The sequence below is a fragment of the Carcharhinus amblyrhynchos genome, chromosome 6 (assembly GCF_965287045.1).
Source record: "Carcharhinus amblyrhynchos chromosome 6, sCarAmb.v2.hapA, whole genome shotgun sequence".
NCBI lineage: Eukaryota > Metazoa > Chordata > Chondrichthyes > Carcharhiniformes > Carcharhinidae > Carcharhinus > Carcharhinus amblyrhynchos.
In genome coordinates this window covers 21,215,045-21,235,974 of record NC_137329.1, presented here as the reverse complement: position 1 = coordinate 21,235,974, position 20,930 = coordinate 21,215,045, and the positions used below count along the sequence as shown (strand labels likewise).

General features: G+C 45.5%; 1 protein-coding gene across 3 annotated transcripts in view; it reads right to left on the bottom strand.

Moving 5' to 3' along the window:
* LOC145343740 (doublecortin domain-containing protein 1-like) overlaps positions 1-20,930 on the bottom strand; it is a 469,487-nt gene that overhangs the window by 66,536 nt on the left and 382,021 nt on the right. For all 3 annotated transcript variants that reach the window (XM_080190005.1, XM_080190008.1, XM_080190007.1), the window contains 6 exons: positions 17,099-17,221; positions 15,718-15,817; positions 11,973-12,108; positions 10,219-10,396; positions 7,597-7,752; positions 5,890-6,090 (listed from right to left, as the gene is read on the bottom strand). In XM_080190005.1, the coding sequence (XP_080046131.1) occupies positions 5,890-6,090; positions 7,597-7,752; positions 10,219-10,396; positions 11,973-12,108; positions 15,718-15,817; positions 17,099-17,221 (894 nt within the window). The remainder of the gene's footprint in view (positions 1-5,889; positions 6,091-7,596; positions 7,753-10,218; positions 10,397-11,972; positions 12,109-15,717; positions 15,818-17,098; positions 17,222-20,930) is intronic.

Sequence of the window (20,930 nt, the reverse complement as noted above, 5' to 3'; positions counted from 1 at the left end):
TCAATGTGATCACCTCTCATTCTTTGCAACTGCAGTCATTACAGATGTACAGAAGGCTGTGATTGTGGAGGAACTTGAAAACAAAGGGGAGCATTTTAAAATTGAGGCACTGTTTAACCAAGAACCAAAATAGTTTAGCATTCCCAATGACTTCAAAGTTTATTAGTGTCACAAGTAGACTTACATTAACACTGCAATGAAGTTACTGTGAAAATCCCCTAATTGCCACACTCCTATTTGAGTACACTGAGGGAGAATTTAGAGCGGCCAATACACTTAACCAGCACGTCTTTGGAGTGTGGGAGAAATTGGAGCATCCGGAGGGAACCCACATAGACATGGGGAGAATGTGCAAACTCCACATAGGCTGTAACCCAAGCCAGGAATTAAACCCGGGTCCCCGGCGTATGAGGCAGCAGTGCCACCGAACTGTCCCAGGCTCCTGCATGACAGGCAGGGATACTAACCACTATAGCAACGAGGAATGCTTCAATGTGGTTGATGGTTAGTCCAAGATTGTAATAAGGCCAGGAGCCAAGTGACCCTCAAGTGAGCATTAGTGAGCAGGTTATTATGGTACAAGCATTGCTTGAAAGCACTGTTGGCGACACCTTCCTTCAATTTGCTGTGGATCAAGCGTAGAATGATGGGCCATAATTATCCAGATTGGATTTGTGGACAGGAAGCATTTGGTCAATCTGTGGCACTATCAGATGAAAGTTGGTATTACCCCTGCACTGGAACAATGCTGAGGGTACAGCTAGTTCTGAAGCACGTCTTCGTACTACTGCCAAGATATTGTCTGGGTCCATAAGCTTTGTGGTATTCTGTTTTTTCAGCTGTTTCTTGACATCATATGGAGTGGGGATGGCATGGGGGCACAATAAACTGCTGTCTCACAATGCCAAGAACCTGGGTTCAATTCTGGTCTTGGGTGGCTGTGTGGCATTTGCACATTCTCACCGTGTCTGCGCGGGTTTCCTCCCACAGTTCAAAGATGTGCAAGTTATGTGAATTGGCCATGCTAAGTTGCCCCTTAGTGTCCAAGGTGTGTAGGTTAGGCAGATTAGCCATGGTAAATGCATGGAATTATGGAGATTAGGCAGGAAGGTGGGCCTAAGTAAGACGCTCTTTAGTAGAGTTGGTGCAGACTCAATGGGTCAAATGGCCTCCTTCTGCACTGTAGGGAGTCTATGAATCGAATTGGCCTAAGACTGGGGATGTCAAGAGGAGGCCGAGAATAATCATCTACTCGGCATTTGTGCCTCAAGATGGTTACAGTCATATTTTACACTGATATGCTGGGATGCAATGATGAGGGGGTGGGGAGGGCTATCAAGGGTTGTTTTATGGGGAATGGGGTGAAGACAGCAGATCAGAGAGAGAGCAGTACAGTACCTGAAGCAAAAGAGCTATGGGAGTCATTGGCAAAGTGGTATTGTCACTGGACTAGTGACCCAGGGTAATGCTCTGAAGATCCAGGGTTTGAATCCTAACCATGGCAGAAGGTGAAATTTAAATTCAGTAAAAATCTAGAGTTCAAAGTCTAACGATGACCATGTTGATTGTCAGGAAAAACCCATCTGGTTCACTAATGTCCTTCAGGGAAGGAAATCTGCCATCCTTACCCGGTCTGGCCAACATGTGACTTCAGAGCTACAGCAATGTAGTTGACTATTAATTGCCCTCAAGGATGGGGATGGGCAATAAATGCTGATTCAGCCAGCCATGTCCATATCCCATGAAAATATATATATATTTTAACAATATCAGTTAATATGGGGGCCAGGATTGGAGATTACGAGTTCAGCAATTTAGTGGAAAGTCAAGGGAGTTAGGCTTGTGTAGTTTAAATTTTGAGACTGAAAATCTTCAAAAACAGGAAAAGATAAAGAAATCGAGAGGCTGAAAAGCATTCCTTTTTTCAATGGCCTAAATGTTTCACACAGCGGTGTTTTGCCTCCCACTAACTCTCATTGCCCCGCAATCATTCCACGCTTCAATAAGGATTCAATGGTTGGAGACAGGGCTTTCTGATTAGCTGGCAGCTCCTTCATAGCGAGGGGGATTGAATATAAAAGTAGGGAGGTCTTGCTGCGGCTGTATAGGGCATTGGTGAGGCCGCAGCTGGAGTACTGTGTGCAGTTTTGGTCGTCCTACTTACGCAAGGATATTTTGGCCTTGGAAGGAGTGCAGAGGAGGTTTACTAGGCTGATACTGGAGTTGAGGGGGTTGAGCTATGAGGAGAGGCTGAATAAACTAGGCTTGTACTCGTTAGAGTTTAGAAGAATGAGGGGAGATCTCATTGAGACGTATAAGATAATGAATGGGATGGATAGGATAGAGGTGGAGAGACTCTTCCCGCTCAGAAAGGACAGTAGGACTAGGGGACACAGCCTCAAGATAAAGGGGGGGCAGTTTAGAACAGAGGAGGAACTTCTTCACTCAAAGGGTGGTGAATCTCTGGAATTCTCTGCCCGTTGAAGTGGTGGAGGCTACCTCGCTAAATATTTTTAAGACGTGGGTTGATGGGTTTTTTATAAGAGAGGGGATTAAGGGTTATGGGGAGAGGGCGGGAAAGTGGAACTGAGACACGACAGATCAGCCATGATCTTATTGAATGGCGGGGCAGGCTCAAAGGGCCAGATGGCCTACTCCTGCTCCTATTTCTTATGTTCTTATGTTCTTCAATCCCTGCAGTGGCAGTGTTGCAATGGGCTGAAGAAGGAATACAGGAGGATACAGGAGATTAAGTCCAAGCCCTGGAGGCCCAGGTGAATTCAAAGGGTCCAAGGGTGATGAGAGTAAGGAAGGTCTGGGGGAAGGGGGAGCACCAGTGGAGTGAGGGGGATTTTGATGGGGAGGGAGGTCCAGAGGTCACTGGACCTGAAGGGTCTGTCTTCTGAAGAGGACTTCTGAAGGAGGTGCTCGCCACCTACCCCGCTGCCCCCCCCCCCCCCTCCACTTAATAAGAATGTAAAAACGTAAGAAATAGGAGCAGGAGTAGGCCATCTGGCCCCTCGAGCCTGCTCTGCCATTCAATAAGATCGTGGCTGATCTTTTCATGGACTCAGCTCCACTTATCTGTCCTTTCACCATAACCCTTAATTCATTTACTGTTTAAAAATTTATCTATCCTTACCATAAAAACATTCAATGAGGTAGCCTCAACTGCTTCACTGGGAAGGGAATTCACAGATTCACAATCCTATGTTTGAAGAAGTTCCTCCTCAACTGAGTCCTAAATCTGCTCCCCCTTATTTTGAGGCCATGCCCACTAGTTTCTAGCCCTCATGTTCTAGTTTTACCCGTCAGTGGAAATAGTTTCCCTGCTTCTATATTATCTGTTCCCTTCATAATCTTTCTATACGATCTCCCTTCATTCTTCTGAATTCCAATGAGTATCGCCCCTGTCTACTCGGTCCCTCCTCATAAGCCAACCCTCTCAACCCTTAAGATGAGGGGTAGGCCTTCATCTTGGATCGCTCAAGTTCCCTGTGATAAAGGGGCTCTCAGAGTACTATAGGGAGGGTGAGGATTGGGATGCAGCAACAATAAAGAAAAGGCTGATATATTACTGTCATGTTTGCCTACCCTCACTTCCCCCACTCCTGTTCCTGCCTGAGGTATTGATTTTTAGCCTTCTCTCATGCAAGGTCAATCCTCCCACCAGCCTAAAAATTGACTCTGGATAGAAAATGGCCCTGAATTGCCAATAGTTGGCTGCTTAAGAGCTTCTATTGGGGAAAGGGTGGGCTTCATGTCTATGGCCTTGCCGACCCCAGTGTTAAATCACTGAGTATTTGGGGTGGGTGGGAAGCTAGAGGGAATCCCATTCCTTTGATTTCACCAGTCCCACATCCCCTCGCATTCCCCCTCTACAACCTATCCCCCATTGCCCCACCCGCCGCCTAAAAACCCATCAGAGTGTAAAACTCTGACCAATTACTTTTTTCACTGTATGTATCTTTTACTAAAAATAGCATCCATCACAGAACCGGAGAGCTTGTATGAGATATTGTGGAAAGCAGATTTCTTAACTGAGGCAAACATCCTGGAAAGTTGGTCAAGAAAAGTAAGAGATTGTTTAGTTAAGAGGTAGAAAAGTGTGCAGTCAAACAGGTTTCACTTCCAGTTCTGTCTGCAGTTCTGATGTAGGACAGGAGCTTTGGAATCCTACAGACATTGATATAAGCCTTTTGCTGATTTCAAAACTTAATTGAAATGCATTCCACAAATCAACATGTAATTTAACAGTGCTGTAATCATAAATATTCTTAGGGAAGCTCTCCATATAACTGCTGTGGTATCATATTCAGTTCAGGTCTCACACAACATGACTCTGTGATATATCAACCCTTTCTTCATTGTTACTGCATCCCAATCCTCAACCTCCCTATAGCACTCTGGGATCCCCTTTATCACAGGGGGCTTGAGTGATTCAAGATGAAGGCCTGCCCCTCACCTTAAGGGAAGCAAATGATATGCTGTAAATGCCAACTTTGCCATTAGCTGTGAATACTTATAGTAAGGGGTCTATACTCATTGGAGTTTAGAAGGATGAGGGGGGAATCTTATTGAAACTTACAGGATACTGCGAGGTCTGTAAAGAGTGGACGTGGAGAGGACATTTCCACCAGTGGGAAAAACTAAAACCAGAGAGCACAACCTCAGGCTAAAGCGATGATCCTTTAAAACAGAGATGAGGAGGAATTTTTTCAGGCAGAGAATGGTGTATCTGTGGAGGCCAATTCATTGAGTGTATTTAAATCAGGGATAGAATAATTCTTGATTAATAAGGGGATCAGGGGTTATGGGGAAAAGACAGGAGAATGGGGATGAGAAAAATATCAGTCATGATTGAATGGCAGAGCAGATGCAATGGGCTGAGTGGCCTGATTCTGCTCCTATGTCTTATGGTCTAAGACATGTCCTTCTTTGGCTTGCTGCAGTGCTCCAGTGAAGCCCAGTACAAGCTGGAGGAGCAGCATCTCATTCAGATTGGTCAGAGAATCCCCAGTGTGCAGAAGGAGGCCTTTCCACCCAGTGAGTCTGCACAGTCTCTCTGAAAGAACACCATCCAAGCCCAGCCCCATAACCCCACACATTTACCTGCTAACTCACCTAACCTACACATCTAGGAACGCTAAGGGGCAATCTAGCGTGACTAATCCACCTAATCTGAACATCTTTGGACTGTGGGAGGAAACTAGAGCACCCGAAAGAAACCCACGCAGACACAGGGAGAATGTGCAAACTCCACACAGTCAGACAAGGCCGGAATCGAACCTGGGTCTGTGGAGCAGTGAGGAAGCAGTGTGAGCCACTGTGCCACCATATCGCCCTTGGGACTCAAGTTGCAGACCTTGGGATTTAAGGTTGAGTTCGGCAGCTTTAGATTATGACTTTTCTCCTCCATCTTAAAAGCCCTTTTTTAAAATATCCTAGACATATATTTCCTCAATGCAGACCCCCGTCCTCCACCCCCAGCAGCCCATCTGTCTATTGTTCTCAAAATTGCTGCTTTTGTTGCAATCTACCACAGCTCGAACACATTCTCCATGCCTTCAGTTCTGACGAGTCAAAGGACTCGCAATGTTAACTCTGATTTCTCTGGTAATAAATGCCAGAACTCTCCATTCACCTGACAAAGAGGGAGTCCCCTCGAAAGCTTGTGAGTTTACTATCAAATAAATCGGTTGGACTAAAACCTGCTGTTGTCAGACTTTTTACAATAAATGCTTGCCAGAGCTGCAGAGTTTATCCAGTGTCCTCTTGTTTCAGATTCCTGAAAAATATCTTATTATAATACAGCAAACTCATTTCAACCTTGAGAAAACTCGGCTAGAAGGAAAGCATTGGATAAAGGACGTTTACATTCTTTTCTACCTGCTGTCTTCTCTCATTGTCCAGCGTTGAAAGATGTCATCAGTTTTCTTCTCTACCAGTGTCATCTCTGTGCCCGGTCGTGCATTCATCCCAGCAACTCCCACCACAAGCCAAGGACAGTTGCGGTTTATGATGTGTCCGTCCTGGAACTGAAACTGCTGCTGATGTATTTGTTGTGGTTTCAGAGGCTTAGGTCGTGGCCTGTGGGTGAATGCGACCTGTGAGTTGCACCAATAGGATCCCTACAGAGCAGAAGAAGACCATTTGGCCCATCCAGTCTGCACCAACTACAATCCCACCCAGGCCCTATTCCTGTAACCCCACATACTTACCCCACTAACCCCCGACACTAAGGGGCAATTTAGCATGGCCAATCCACCTAATCCACACATCTTTGAAATGTGGGAGAAAACCGGAGCGCCCAGAGGAAATCCATGCAGACAAGGGGAGAATGTGCAAACTCTGCACAGACAATGACCCGAGGCCAGAATTGAACCCGGGTCTCTGGCACTGTGTGGCAGCAGTGCTAACTACTGTGCCACCGTGCCACCCCACAAGCATCGAATGCATTGAAAAAAAATCTTTCTCGAAAACCGTGGGTCTTCCAGCACAACCAACTGGCCTCATGGAGAGATGAGACTGTAACTGCCCCAGAAAAGCCCACCATAACTGGAAAGCAAGTGAGGCCAGGACCCTGTTGGAAGGGGAAAGATTGGGGTAAGCTCTCAGGTAAACACCAGGTTTGTTTTGTTCCTCGGTAGGGCGGAAGAACATCAGCACCTAGTGTGTCCAGGAAGGCAAGCTACAAAGTATTGGAAGTGATACTCAATTGCAGGGGCTGGTGGTGGAAGGAGTGTCAGCTACGTCATGGTCCGGACCTCCATAGAAAAACATTTAACAGTGTTTAAATGTGGATGAATTACACAGGAGATCTACGGGGATGGGGGAGCTCCGATGATACAAACACGAGTACAGTCCAAATGAAAAGTAATTAATGGGCACAATCTGGCAATCACACCCTGATATGTTTTAAGTTTTATTTATTTGTCATAAGTAGGCTCACATTAACATTAAGTTACTATGAAAATCTCCAAGTCGCCACACTCTGGTGCCTGTTTGGATACACTGAGGGAGAATTTAATATGGCCAATGCACCTAACCAGCATGTCATTTGGCCTGTGGGAGGAAATTCACGTAGACACAGGGAAAATGTGCAGATTGCACACAGTGACCCATGCCGGGAATCGACTCCAGGTCCCTAATGCTTTGAGGCAGCACTTGCTGAAGGGGAGGCCTCTGGTTATCCAAAATAAGAGGGATTAGACACAGATTAGTGAATGAAACTCCGAGTGCACTCATTGACACGCTGGAATTAAACCACATAAAACTGTGTGGCTAAAGAAACACCCACTGCCTTCTCAGCTGGGTGAGTCCCAGCCACTGAAGCAATGACTTTAAGGGTGAGCCAATTGGAAAGAATCCCATTTTCCTCTCAACAAACTCATCCTGCCATTAATTGACCATTCTGCCCAAGGTGGAGCTCAGGGAGTCAGTCTAGGATTGACTCTGGAACACACCTTCAGTAAAGAGTTCCCATCGGTAAGTCTTCAAGGTCTACCCCATGGGCCTTCTCACACTCTGCATTGTGATACCCATATACTCTGGCTAGCTTTTAGTTATAATAGTTTCAAAGAAGTATTGGTTAACCTGTATTTATTATATAAATCAACGTTGGTGAAAGACCTCCCGTCTTCTTGCTGCGAGACTTCATCATCATCGAATGGTTTTAAATTTCTTTCCCATGGATAATGGTCCTTGGACTGCTGAGCGTCGAGAGCTAGATGGGCTCTGGTGTGTGAGTCACTGGAAAACACAGATAAAATATGACTGCACTGCGCCAAACAAAACCTCATTTATATGTCATCATCCTATATTTCCTTGGAAGAAGCAGTTAGTGCTGAAACATATTAAAATCCTGTCACATTATTGACAAAATTATTGAGGGAGGGGGAGGTTAGATTAAATAAAGAGGAACTGTCTCCACCAGCTGGTGAGTCGATAGTCAGAGGACATCGATTCATGATAATTGTCATCAGAATTGAGGGGGGGAGAAAAGGCAACTTTTTTTTCCTAATCTGTGAGTTGTTGAGATCTTGAGTCAACTGGCTGAACATGTGGTGAAAGTTGATTCAACAGTAACTTTCTAAAGAGAGGGGGATCGATACTGGAAAAGGAGAAATTTGCAGGGCTAAGGTGAAAGCAGGGGAGAGATTTGAATTGGAACAGCTCTTTCAAAGAGCCAACATGGACAGGATAGAACATAGAACATAGAACATTACAGCGCAGAACAGGCCCTTCGGCCCACGATGTTGCACCGACCAGTTAAAAAACAATGACCCTCTAACCTAAACCAATCCCTTTCCATCCATAAACCTATCCACGGATCTCTTAAACGCCCCCAAACTAGGCGCATTTACAACTGCAGCAGGCAGGGCATTCCAATCCCTCACCGCCCTCTGGGTAAAGAACCTACCTCTGACATCCGTCCTATAACTACCTCCCTTTAATTTAAAGCCATGCCCCCTCGTGCTAGCTTTCTCCATCCGAGGAAAAAGGCTATCACTATCCACCCTATCTAAACCTCTCATCATCTTATATGTTTCAATAAGATCCCCTCTTAGCCGCCTTCTTTCTAGCGAAAACAACCCCAAATCCCTCAGTCTCTCCTCATAGGACCTCCCCTCCATACCAGGCAACATCCTGGTAAACCTCCTCTGCACCCTCTCCAAAGCCTCCACATCCTTCCTATAATGTGGGGACCAGAACTGCACACAATACTCCAAGTGCGGCCGCACCAGAGTTGTGTACAGTTGCAACATGATGGACTGAATGGTCTCATACTGTGCTATATGTATGAGCCTGGACTGAGATTCCCAATTGAAGTCAGGTGTTGCATTTATATCACATTTTTCGTAACACAACACGGGCGGCACAGTGAGTGGTTAGCACTGCTGCGCCAGAGACCCGGGTTCAATTCCAGCCTCAGCTCACTGTCTGTATGGGGTTTGCACTTTCGCCCCATGTCTGCATAGGTTTCCTCCGGATGTTCCACTTTGCTCCCACAGTCCAAAGATGTGTGCAGGTTGATTGGCCATGCAACATTGCCTCAGGGAGACTAGCAGGGTAAATGTGTGGGGTTACATGAATAGGGCCTGGGTGGGATTGCAGTTGGTATGGACTCGATGGGGCAAATGGCCTCTTTCTTTACTGTAGAGATTCCATGATTGCAAAATGCTTCACCACCTAGAAAATGTTGCTAAAGATTTAGGAATTTAATGTTGGCAAGTGCGAGGTGGTCCACTTTGGTAGGAAGAGTGGTAGGAAGGATTATTACTTACGTGGAGAAAAACTGCAGCAGGCAACGGTGCAGAGGGACCTCGGGGTCCTTGTGCATGAGTCGCAAAAACCCAGCTTGCAGGTGCAGCAGGTGGTCAGGAAGGCGAATGGGATGCTGGCCTTCATAGCGAGGGGGATTGAATATAAAAGTAGGGAGGTCTTGCTGCGGCTATATAGGGCATTGGTGAGGCCGCAGCTGGAGTACTGTGTGCAGTTCTGGGCGCCGTATTTACACAAGGATATTTTGGCCTTGGAGGGAGTGCAGAGGAAGTTTACTAGGCTGATGCCGGAGTTGAGGGGGTTGAGCTATGAGGAGAGGCTGAATAAACTAGGTTTGTACTCGTTAGAGTTTAGAAGAATGAGGGGAGATCTCATTGAGACGTATAAGATGATGAATGGGATGGATAGGATAGAGGTGGAAAGACTCTTCCCGCTCAGAAAGGACAGTAGGACTAGGGGGCACAGCCTCAAGATAAAGGGGGGGCTGTTTAGAACGGAGTTGAGGAAGAACTTCTTCACTCAAAGGGTGGTGAATCTCTGGAATTCTCTGCCCGTTGAAGTGGTGGAGGCTGCCTCACTAAATATTTTTAAGACGCGGGTTGATGGGTTTCTGATAAGAGAGGGGATTAAGGGTTATGGGGAGAGGGCGGGAATGTGGAACTGAGCCACGACAGATCAGCCATGATCTTATTGAATGGCGGGGCAGGCTCGAAGGGCCAGATGGCCTACTCCTGCTCCTATTTCTTATGTTCTTATGTTCTTATTGACACATTCCTGTTTCTATATTCTTACAATATCCTAATTAAATCTTCCGATCATGTATCTGTCCATCAGTTTCAACTGCTACTGAAAACATTGGTATCAATCCCAAATGACCGAAACTCAGTTTTTGTTATATTCAGGCTTCTGAGCAGAATGGCGCAAATTCCTTACAGTGAATCATTAATGATATTTCCATCCTCACAATGATCTTCTTCGGTTGTTGCAGTGCATAAATGATCTTGCTTATCTGTTTCACAGGTGTTTTCCTCATGATCAATGGACACGACACATTCAGCTAATGCCAGCTTGGCCCCAGGTATGAGATTACCGACAACCGCAAGTACCAAACCTGCATGGTTAAACGAAGACATTCTTAAGCTGGATGCTTGCAATCTGCCCTATACTTTAAAAGAAACTTGCCTTTAAATAGCGCCCCTTACGACTTTAGGATGTCTCAAAGCATTTTACAGGCAACTAAATACTTTGGAGGTCTCAGAAATATTGCAACCAATTTACTCACAGCAAGCTCTCACAAATAGCAACTAAACAAAATGATGTTGGGTTGAGGGATAAGTATTGGTGATAACTCCCCTTCACAATTGTGCCATGGGATCTTTTGCATCCACTTAAGAGAGACTTTAGTTTAATACGTCGTGAGATAAACAGCACCTCTGACAGTGTAGCACTTCCTCAGTACTGTAGTAGAGAGCCAGTTGCATTTTGTGTTCAAGTCTCTGGAGCAAGAGTTGAACTCATAACCTATTCACCTGGGGGTAAGAGTGCCACCCCATTGAGCCACATGGCTGACAGTTCAACTTCTGTAGCTAGATCAGACTTAAAAGTTTTGCAATAATCTTGCACTGGGTCTTTGGAGCCTGAAGGGCAGCAAGTGGCTGATGGCTTGTGAATTCTAAGGCCTCCTTTTCAACAAGCGTCCAGCTAATGCAGAACCTCTTAGAGGATCAACAAGACAGAGGTAGTTATTTTGTACCACCTCTGATAGCAACTCTTGAGACCCAGGGCTTTGGTCACTACTTGGAGTGTGGAATTTGTTTTCTTCATACTTTGCACTTTGCAAAGTGGGTGGCATAGTGGTTAGCACTGCAGCCTCACAGTGCCAGGGACCTGGGTTCGATTCCCAGCTTGAGTCACTGGCTGTGTGGAATGTTCACATTCTCCCCATGTCTGCGTGGATTTCCTCTGGGTGCTCCGTTTCCTCCCACAGTCCAAAGATGTCTGGGTTAGGTGGATCAGCCATGCTAAATTGCCCCTCAATATCAGGGGGACTAGATAGGGTAAGTGCATGGGGTTATGCGGATAGGGCCAGGATGGGATTGTGGTTGGTGCAGACTCAATGGGCCGAATGACCTCCTTCTGCACTGTAAGATTCTATAATTCTATAAATGCTGATGTGTTGGGGAATCGATTTCTGTGCAAGTTCTCATTCTCGGCCTTTGAAATCCTGGTGAAATGGGGTAAATAATGTTTCCTCAAGGGTCTTCTGCTAAACATACAGTGGAGAAAGGAAGCAGTGTTCATCCCCATCCCCTCACCTCCTGGGATTCTGACAGAAAAGACTGATCAGATACGGCTAGTTAAATGTGTAAACATCTGGACTCACTCACTGAGATGTTGGCACCAAAAGGGGGGAGGAGAGAATTGCTGTCCGTCAAGACTGCAAATGGTGGTGGTCAAGGGATGAACATCAGTGATCAGATGAGCTAAGTAGTGACTTTCAGGGGTGGAGTCAGTCCCCAGTGGTGGGTTGGTGAGGGTGTGTGGGGGTAGGTGGGGGCATCCAGTAGCGCCCCCGTTTCCTTTGAATGTACGATTGAGAGGAGCACTCCTATCCATCACATTAGGTGGTCACTTAGTGCTCAAACAATGAGTATGGCAATGTCAAATTCCTAGATCATTCATTATACCTCTAGGGTCACGCATGGCACAATAACTGCGGATCAAAGCAACATCATATGTCAGGTTGTTAAGGCGAAGACGTTTCTTCTGTTCCACCGACGTCAGGTTAGGGTCTATCCATGCCTCCCCACAGGAAACGTACACCTGAAAGGTAGAGCCATAGAGCCATTACTCCTGTAGTTCCTTCAGGAGAGGGAGTGGCTATCGATGGTGGGGTGCAAGAGAGGGGGACCAGGATCACACGAGTGGCAGAAGAACAAATGACATGTGCATGTGAACAAAGCAAGACTTGCATTTATGTGAGTGGCACAGTGGCACAGTGGTTAGCACAGGGGCCTGGGTTTGATTCCAGCCTTGGATGACTGTTGTGTGGAGTTTGCACAATTCTTCCCATGTTTGCATGGGTTTTGTCTGGTTTCTTTCTCTGGTGCTCTGGTTTGTGTGGACTAAGTTGATTGACAATGCTAAATTGACCCTTAGTGTCAGGAGGATTAATGAGGTTGCAGGGATGGGGCCTGGGTGGGATTGTTGTTAGCACTGGCTTGGTGGGCCGAATGTCCTCCTCCTGCACTGTAGGGAATCTAATCTATGATAGCAATATGCTGTCATGACTACCAGAAGGCTCAAAGCGCTTTCCAGCCAATGAATTATTTTTGAAGTGTAGTTACTGTTGTAACATAGGAAACGCAGCAGGCTCCCACAAACAACAATGTGATAATAATTGGATAATCTGTTTCTGTGTTGTTAATTGAGGATTAAATATGGGCCAGGTCACTGGGGATAATATCCTTGCTCTTCTTCATATTAATGCCAGGATTCATTGTATCCACCGGAGCAGGAAGTTGAGGGTCTTGATTTAATCTCTGATCAGAAGGACGGCACCTCTGACATTGTGGCACTTCCTCAGTACTGCACTGAAGTGTTAGCATTAATTTTTTGTGCTCAGCGCAGGAGTGGGACTTGAACCTGGAACCTTGAGTCTCAGAGGTGAGAGTGCCAACAACTGAGACATGGCTGGCATCCTAAATATGTATGTTTTAAATTGTAATTGGTATTTGAGAATCCAGGCTATTATTCTTATTTGGATCTCTAGATTGGGATCCATGTATAACGACTTCAATCAAGCCATAGAAGTTGGCTTATTGGAATATGAACACCCTGATTAAAGAGTCAATCGATGTGCCAATCAGGGAGTATTTTCCTTGTATTTAGCCAGAAGTGTCAGTTCCTCTGGCATTCCTGAAGGTAGATTGCTGACTGATAGCTCTCTGTGTACTGCTGCTGGAATTGTAACTGAAGGGATTTTGGTGAAGGGACTTCTGCCTTTGAAGACTTATTATACCAGGTAGACTGTTGGACAACCTGATCACGTAAACACGTTCCTTATCACGTAAAACGGATTGAGAATCTGCTGGGTTCTATATCCGATAAACAATTTTCATCACATCGCTCGTTCACAGTGTAAATGGTCAAGACAAAAATTACTCATTTTGCCTAAATAACTAATTACATCTCCTCTGACTGGAACACAGTGCTCACCCTCACAGGATCCACCCCAGCAGTGCCAGGTTGAGTCTGCCAGGTTGACAATGCCAAGAAGCAGTGCCAGGGCGCTGTGCAGCCGTGTCCCTCACCTCCAGGGGGCTGTATTTACTTCCGTACCCCCGGTGTGGTCTTCATGACTGGTTTTCATTCTTGATTTGCGCTGGTGTGATGTCACGCCGACTGGGTGGGAGGATAAGGTGTGGGTGGACGTTAGTGCATCAAGGCCGGTAAGCAGATGTTAAGTCATTAGAATTTATGGGAGTGGGGAAGACCTCAAAGTGAGGTCTCTCTGGCACAAATCCCAGTTTTGGCCACTCATGAAATTTAATAACTATTACAGGCTTGTTTATTTATTCATTTTACAGGATGCGGGCATCATTCGCTGGGCCTAGAATTTATTGCCCCTCCCTAATTGCCCTCCATTTCAGAGGGAATTTCAGAGTCAACCCCATTACATGTAGGCCAGACCAGGTAAGGACAGCAGATTTCCTTCCCTAAAGGACATTAGTGAACCAGGTGGGTTTTTATGACAATTGACAATGATTTTATGGTCATCATTAGACTTTTAATTCCAGATTTTTTTTTAACTGAGCTCAAATTTCACCATCTGCCATGGTAGGGTTCAAATCTGGGTCCCCAGAACATTACGCTGCATGTTTGGACTCTAGTTTAGTGACAATACCACTCCCTCACCACCTGCTCCGTGGCCCAAGTGTGGTACTGGTTTGCTACACACTGGGTTTTCAGTTTGAAACTGCCACTGGCAGATTTTGCAAAAATTCTACCCAATATTTACATTAAGAATGGCAGTGGTTAAAAACAACACTCGAACTTGTTGAGTGTGATCTTCCAGTCCTTCCCACCAGCATGATGTTCCAGTCCAACTGAAGGCATCTCCTCCACCCCCCCACCCCCAGTGGGTTCCCCAGCAATGGGGTGAGTCAGTCATGAAAAGTAGTATAGATATCAATGCATTGAAAGATCCCACGAGTGGCCAATGGTAATCTGTCTCCACTGCTGAAAAATGTATCATGTCAGGGCTGGAATATCCCCTTATTGAATATATTTTTGAACACTGCTTTCCATCCACAAAAAAAACATAAAGGCTGCTGGAGTGTTGGGCATTATCCCAAGAGAGTTGAATTAACAAACTTTAGTTTATTTTTATTGATGTCACAGGTAGGCTTACGACATCACTGCAATGAAGTTACTGTGAAAATCCCCTGGTTGCCACAATCCAGTACCTGTTCCGGTACATTGAGGGAAAATTTAGCATGGCCAATGCATCTAACCCACACCTCTTTCAGACAGTGGGAGGAAACCAAAGCACCCTGAAGAAACCCAGGCAGGCACTTGGAGAATGTGCAGACTCTGCACAGACAGTGACCCAAGCAGGGAATCGAATCTGGGTCCCTGGCACTGTGAGGCAGCAATGCTAACCACTGTGCCATCATGCTGCCCCCAAGGGAAGGAGTTGTTGCTTCAGATGTATAGTCCCCTTGGTCAGACAACATCTGGAAAGTTGTGTTATGTCCTGGGCATCTCACAGAAGATATATTTGGCCTTGAAGAGGCGCAGCGTAAATTCCAGAATATTATACCAGGGTTTAAATCATGAGGTTCAGGTGACAGGAGCCTGGCTTGTATTCCCTTGGGAAAAGAAAGTTGAGAGGTAATTCAATCAAGTGTTGAAAATGTTAAAAGAATTCAGTAGGGCGGACTCAGTGAAATTATTTTTCTGGTGCAAAGATCAGAAATAAATCTTAAAATTCGAGATTGGGCCTATTGAGTGGGAAATCAGGAAGGATTTCTTCACACAAATCTGTTTTCTCTTTCCCAAAAGACTGTGGATGTTTGAGAATTTCAATACTGTGACAGATTATTTTTTGTTGGTTGAGCGTATCAAAGGTATGTGGCAAAGGCAGGTAAATGAGGATATAAATCAGTTTTAAAAATCCATTTATAGATGTGGGAAATGCTAACATTTATTGCGCATTCCTAATTGTATTTGTCAATGGTGGTGGTAGCCTGGCGATCTGCTTGTGGTATAGGTACACCCATGGTGCTGTCAGAATGGAGGGTCCTAGAATATGAGACATCTGTGATTAACAAGGATTGAATGACAGAGGAGGCTGGAGGAAGCTGGAGGGGCTGAAAGGTCTCCTCCTGTTGATATATTTCCTCTGTATTCTTGGGTGATCATACTTACCAACTGATCCCTCTGGAGATCCTTCAGAAGAGTCTGCTCGTGCCCATTTTCATCAAACAACCTGCGGGCTGCAAAGGGTAATCCCAGGATCGACGTACATCTGGAGAAAGAACTCAGTCAACTCATTAATCTTGCAACATGTATAGCAGGTAGCACTGATCACTTGTCTAACAGCAATGCCCTATTCCTGTTCCCATGTTCAGAGAATCATAGAATCTACAATGCAGAAAGAGGCCATTTGGCCCATCAAGGTTGCACCGACAACAATTCCACTCAGGCCTATTCCCGTAACCCCAAGGATTTACCCTAACCAATCCATTTGACAATAAGAAACAACTTAGCACGGCCAATCAACCTAATCTACATTCCTCTAATTGTTCTCAGAAGTTTTAAAATTTTGAAATTAGAATTTTTTAATAACTTTCCCGACATCACTTGTTCTCTTTCTCTTAACCCAATCTTTCTTTCCCTCTCTTTATTTCTCTTTCTGTGTCTGAATTGACTTGAATTCACCTGTTTCTTTCTCGTGGTTGAGGGGAAACACATTTGAGCCTCAGGGCAGAATCTTCATGTCTCACCCATCACAGAAATCCTGTCGGTGGGACACGGACCATGTTGATCTCAAGCGGGATTTTTCAGCCTTGGGGCGAGCACAGCCAGAAAATCCCGCCCTCTGATTTAGTGAGTTTCCAGCTACTCCAAGGCCTTTGCTACATCATTATTAGCTGACAATCCCAGCAATCTGATGGCTAAACAGAAAATTTCAAATCACCAATCTCACTTTGATTGCCACAAAAAAGCCAGATTGAAAATCAGTCTAACCTCAGCCTTGAACGTACTTAATGACCCAGTTCCTACAACCCTCTGCAGTAAAGAATTCTTTAGATTGATTTTCAATCAGTAAGGGAATCGAGGGTTACAGGATAAGGCAGGGAAGTGGAATTGAAGATTAGCAGATCAGATCGGTCATGAAAATGGCCAATGTCTGGCTTTTTTGTGGCAATCAAAGACCTCTATGACTCCATGACTCTATAATCTGTAGAAACGTTGATTCTATTCTCTCACCACAGATGCTGTCAGACTTGCTGTGATTTTGTTTCTGCTTCCTACTTTTATACTCAATTCCCTTTGGAATAAAAGTGAATATTCCGTTTGCCTTCCCAATTACCTGCTGAACTTGGTAAATGGCCCAACTCTTGCAAATTCTGGGTAATTATGCACACGTTGGAACAGAAAATAATCTCTGCAAAATCAATTCCATTCTAATAAGGTGCACCTTAGTATGAAGATGAGCCAATGAAGGTAAAAGTTCAATCATTCGCTCACACACACTCACAAGCAACATATCAGGAATCTTCTTCATGGCTGTTGGAATTATTACCTCTCAAGAAATTGCTGAAATTCAAGTTCATGTACTTTAATTGAAGGGTCCACTTGCAAATCTTTACTTTTCTGTAATTCACACTCCCCTTTCTGTCGAACCTTATTCCCTGCAGCATTATGGCTAGAAAAAGCATACCAAATATTTATTAATAGCAAACTCATGTTATTTATTTCAAAGCATGATGGAAATACTCAGAGGCAATAATGATAAATTATTCCCAGCTCCTATTTTCATACACTGAAACACTGTGCATTCTTCTGCACTGATATATTCATGGTGTACATACTCACACTGGTACGATACTGTAATTGCCAGAGTTGAACAAAAATGCATCAAATTTCTGGCCTGAAGGAGATTTAGGATTGGGAAAACATGGTCCAGCAGGTACATACTGGGGTTATCAATCTTCTCGGTTTAGTTGGCGTCCAGCTGGTTATAAAGGCATCTGTGATCTTGGGCTTTACATCGGGGCAGCATGATGGCACAATGGTTAGCATTGCTGCCTCACAACACCAGGGATCTGGATTCAATTCCAACCTTGGGTGACTGTGCGGAGTCTGCACGTTTTTCCCATGTCTGCATGGATTTCCTCTGAGTGCTCTGGTTTCCCCCCACTGTCCAAAAGATGTGCTGGTTAGGTGCATTGGCCGTGCTAAATTCTCCCCGAGTGTACCCAAACAGGGGGATTTTCACTTCATTGCAGCGTTAATGTAAGCCTACTTGTGACATAAATAAATAGAGGTATTGGATACAAAAACAAGGAAGTCATGGCGAACTTTTGTAAAACCCTGGTTTGACCTCAACTGGAGTATTTTTGTAATAATGGACACAAAATCAGTTCAAAAGGTCAGGCTGGAACATTCATAACCATCTTCACCCAGATGTGCCGAGTGGATTATCCTATTGCAGAAATTAGACATTGGTTCCATGGGTCGCAAGGATCCCTTGTAAACTATTCTATGATTCTGTAACACCAAGCAAAACAAAGAAGCGCACTTCATCAACATCCCCCAACCACCACCTTAAACATTCACTCCCCCCACCATCAGTGCACAACACAGTAGAGTGTACCAACTGTAAGATTTATTTCAGAAACTCACCAAGGCTCCTTCAGTAGCACTTTCCAAACCCGTGATCTCTACCATGTGGAAGGACCAGGGCAGCAGGTGCATGAGTACCCCACCACCTGCAGGTTGCCTTCCAGGACACACACTGTCCTGACGTGGAAGTTTATTGTCATTCCTTCACAAATCCCTGGAACTAACGGTATTGTGGCTGCAACTACACAAGATAGATGCCACAGTTCAAGAGGATGGCTCACTGCCACCTTCTCAAGTCAGTTAAGCATAGGCAATGAATGCTGGCCTTCTCGGCAACCCGGACATCCCAAGAGCAAATGGGAAAAAGAAGAGAAAGTGATCAAATGCCTGTTGAAAGTCCATATACAGCCCTCATAAAATATCTGTTATCTCACCAAAAAACTCAGTCAATCTAATTATATAGGATTTGCCTTTGACACGTTTGTAACGTAGCACAATAGGACTTAGGAGCAGGAAAAGGCCATCCAGCCCTTCAAACCTGCTCTGCCATTCAATAAGGTCATGGCTGATCAGGTTGTGGTCTCAATTCAACTTTCCTGTGTGCCCCCCATAACCCTCGACTCCCTCGTCTGTCAAAAATCTAACACTGCTGTGAATTAATTCATTAATCCATCCTCTACTGCTTTCTAGGGAAAATAATTCCACACACTAATGACGATCAAAAACAATTCTCTTCACTTCCATCTTAAAAGGGAGGCCTCTTATTCTTGAACTGCGACCTCGAGTTAGAATCATAAAATCAATACAGTGCAGAAGGTGGCCATTCAGCCCATCAAGTCTGCACCAACAATGATTCCACTCAGGCCCTATCCTTACAACACCACATATTTACCCTATTAATCTCTTTGACACTAATGCACAATTTAGCATGGCCAATCCCCCTAACCTGTACATCTTTGGACTGTGGGAGGAAACTGGAGCACCTGGAAAACCCCACACAGACATGGGTAGAACATGCAAACTCCACACAGACAGTGATCCAAACAAGGAATCCGAACCTGGGTACCTGGTGCTGTGAAGCAACAGTGCTAACCATTGTGCCACAGTGCCACCCAGTTCTAGTTTCCAGTTCTACCACCAGTGGAAACATCCGCTCAGTACCTACCCTATCAAGTTTCCTCAGGATGAATATGTTTCAATAAAATCATTCCTTCTTCTAAGTTCCTCAGCCCAGGAATGAGTCAAGTGAACTTCCATGAACTGTTTCTAATGCGAAAATAACTTTTTTTCAAATATGGAGACTGGAACTGAACACAGTACTCCAGATATGGTCTCACCAAGGCCCTGTACCGCTGCACTAAAACTTCCCAACTTTTATATTCCATTCTCTTCGCAATGAACACCAATATTCCATTTGCCCTCCGAATCACTTGTTGTACCCCGCATGCTAACTTTTTGTGATTCGTGCACCAGGGCACCCGGATCTCTCTGTGCCAGAGTTTTGCAATCTATCTCAACTTAAATACTACATTGTGTTTCTATTCTTCCTGCCAAAGTGGACATGTTCACATTCTCCTACATTATACACCATCTGTCAATTTTTTTCCAGTCACTTAACCTGTTTATTTCTCTTTGCAGACTCTCTGAGCGTGGTGGTAAAGTCAGGGTAAAGCACTTAGCAACATTGGCGCCCATTTTCGCGGCCAGCACCATTTCACAAGCACCGGATTTCCGGTGCAGTCAGCCACTCACCAAAAATGGGCGAGAGGCAGGTTAACGAATTCCAATTTCCTGTCGTGTTATTTTACATCTGCTTAGCGAGCCCAGTGTTCAATCGTCCAGGCCTGCCCCCCTTTATGACCTCGCCAGGAAAGGCTTGCGCCAACGAGGAATAGACACGAACAGGGAGCAGTGGAACTGGAGGCCATTGAAGCTGCCCCGGGGAGCCCGAGGGTAAGGGGGAGGGGTGCCCCTTAGGCAATGCCACCCTGACACCTGGGCAATGCTCATCGACGGTGCAGGGGCACGGTTAATGGGGATGGGGCCAGTTGGGCCAGGGGTGCGGCAAATGGGGAGGGGTTAATGGGAGGAGGGGCTAATGAGGAGAGGAGCCCATTGCTACTCTACATCGATCAGTGGGGAGGAAGGAAGGTGAGGGGGCCCGCTACCACTCCGAAGGTATTGATGGGGGGAGGGTGGCAAGTCTGTGATTGGTGAGCGAGGGGGGTTCTGCTGTCGGTCTGGGCAGTGGGGGGTGGGAGGGGTTGGTGAGGGCTGTACCTCGGGCCACAGGCCCCCACGATTGTGGTGGGGGGGAGCTGCTTCAGGCAGCTTGAATTAGCAAGGACCTAACAGCTCCCTTTTCTGTCAGACCCCTGCTGCTGCTAATGCACACGTGCAGTATCAGAGGCCTGCACATGCGCACTACCTCCCTCTACAGGCTTTCGGGCACAATAAGCTCCACCCACAGGCTTCTGCAGCAGACAACAGGCTCGTCGATATTTTTGCAGGCAGATTACATATGGAAAGCAGGGGAGGTGGGGGGAGAGGACTGAAAACACACCCAAAAATGGACCTGAAACTCTCCCAGTTTCAAGTCCACCCAGCACTGAGAAAAAAATGATAAAATCACCCAATCTACCTCTTCCTGACAACTCAACTGCCTAACTACTTTTGTGTCAGTGGCAGAATTAGTTATCCCTTCATCCAAATCATATATGTGGGTTATAAATAGTTGAGGCCCCAGCACTGATCCCTATGGCACTCCAAAACTTACTAAACCAATATTT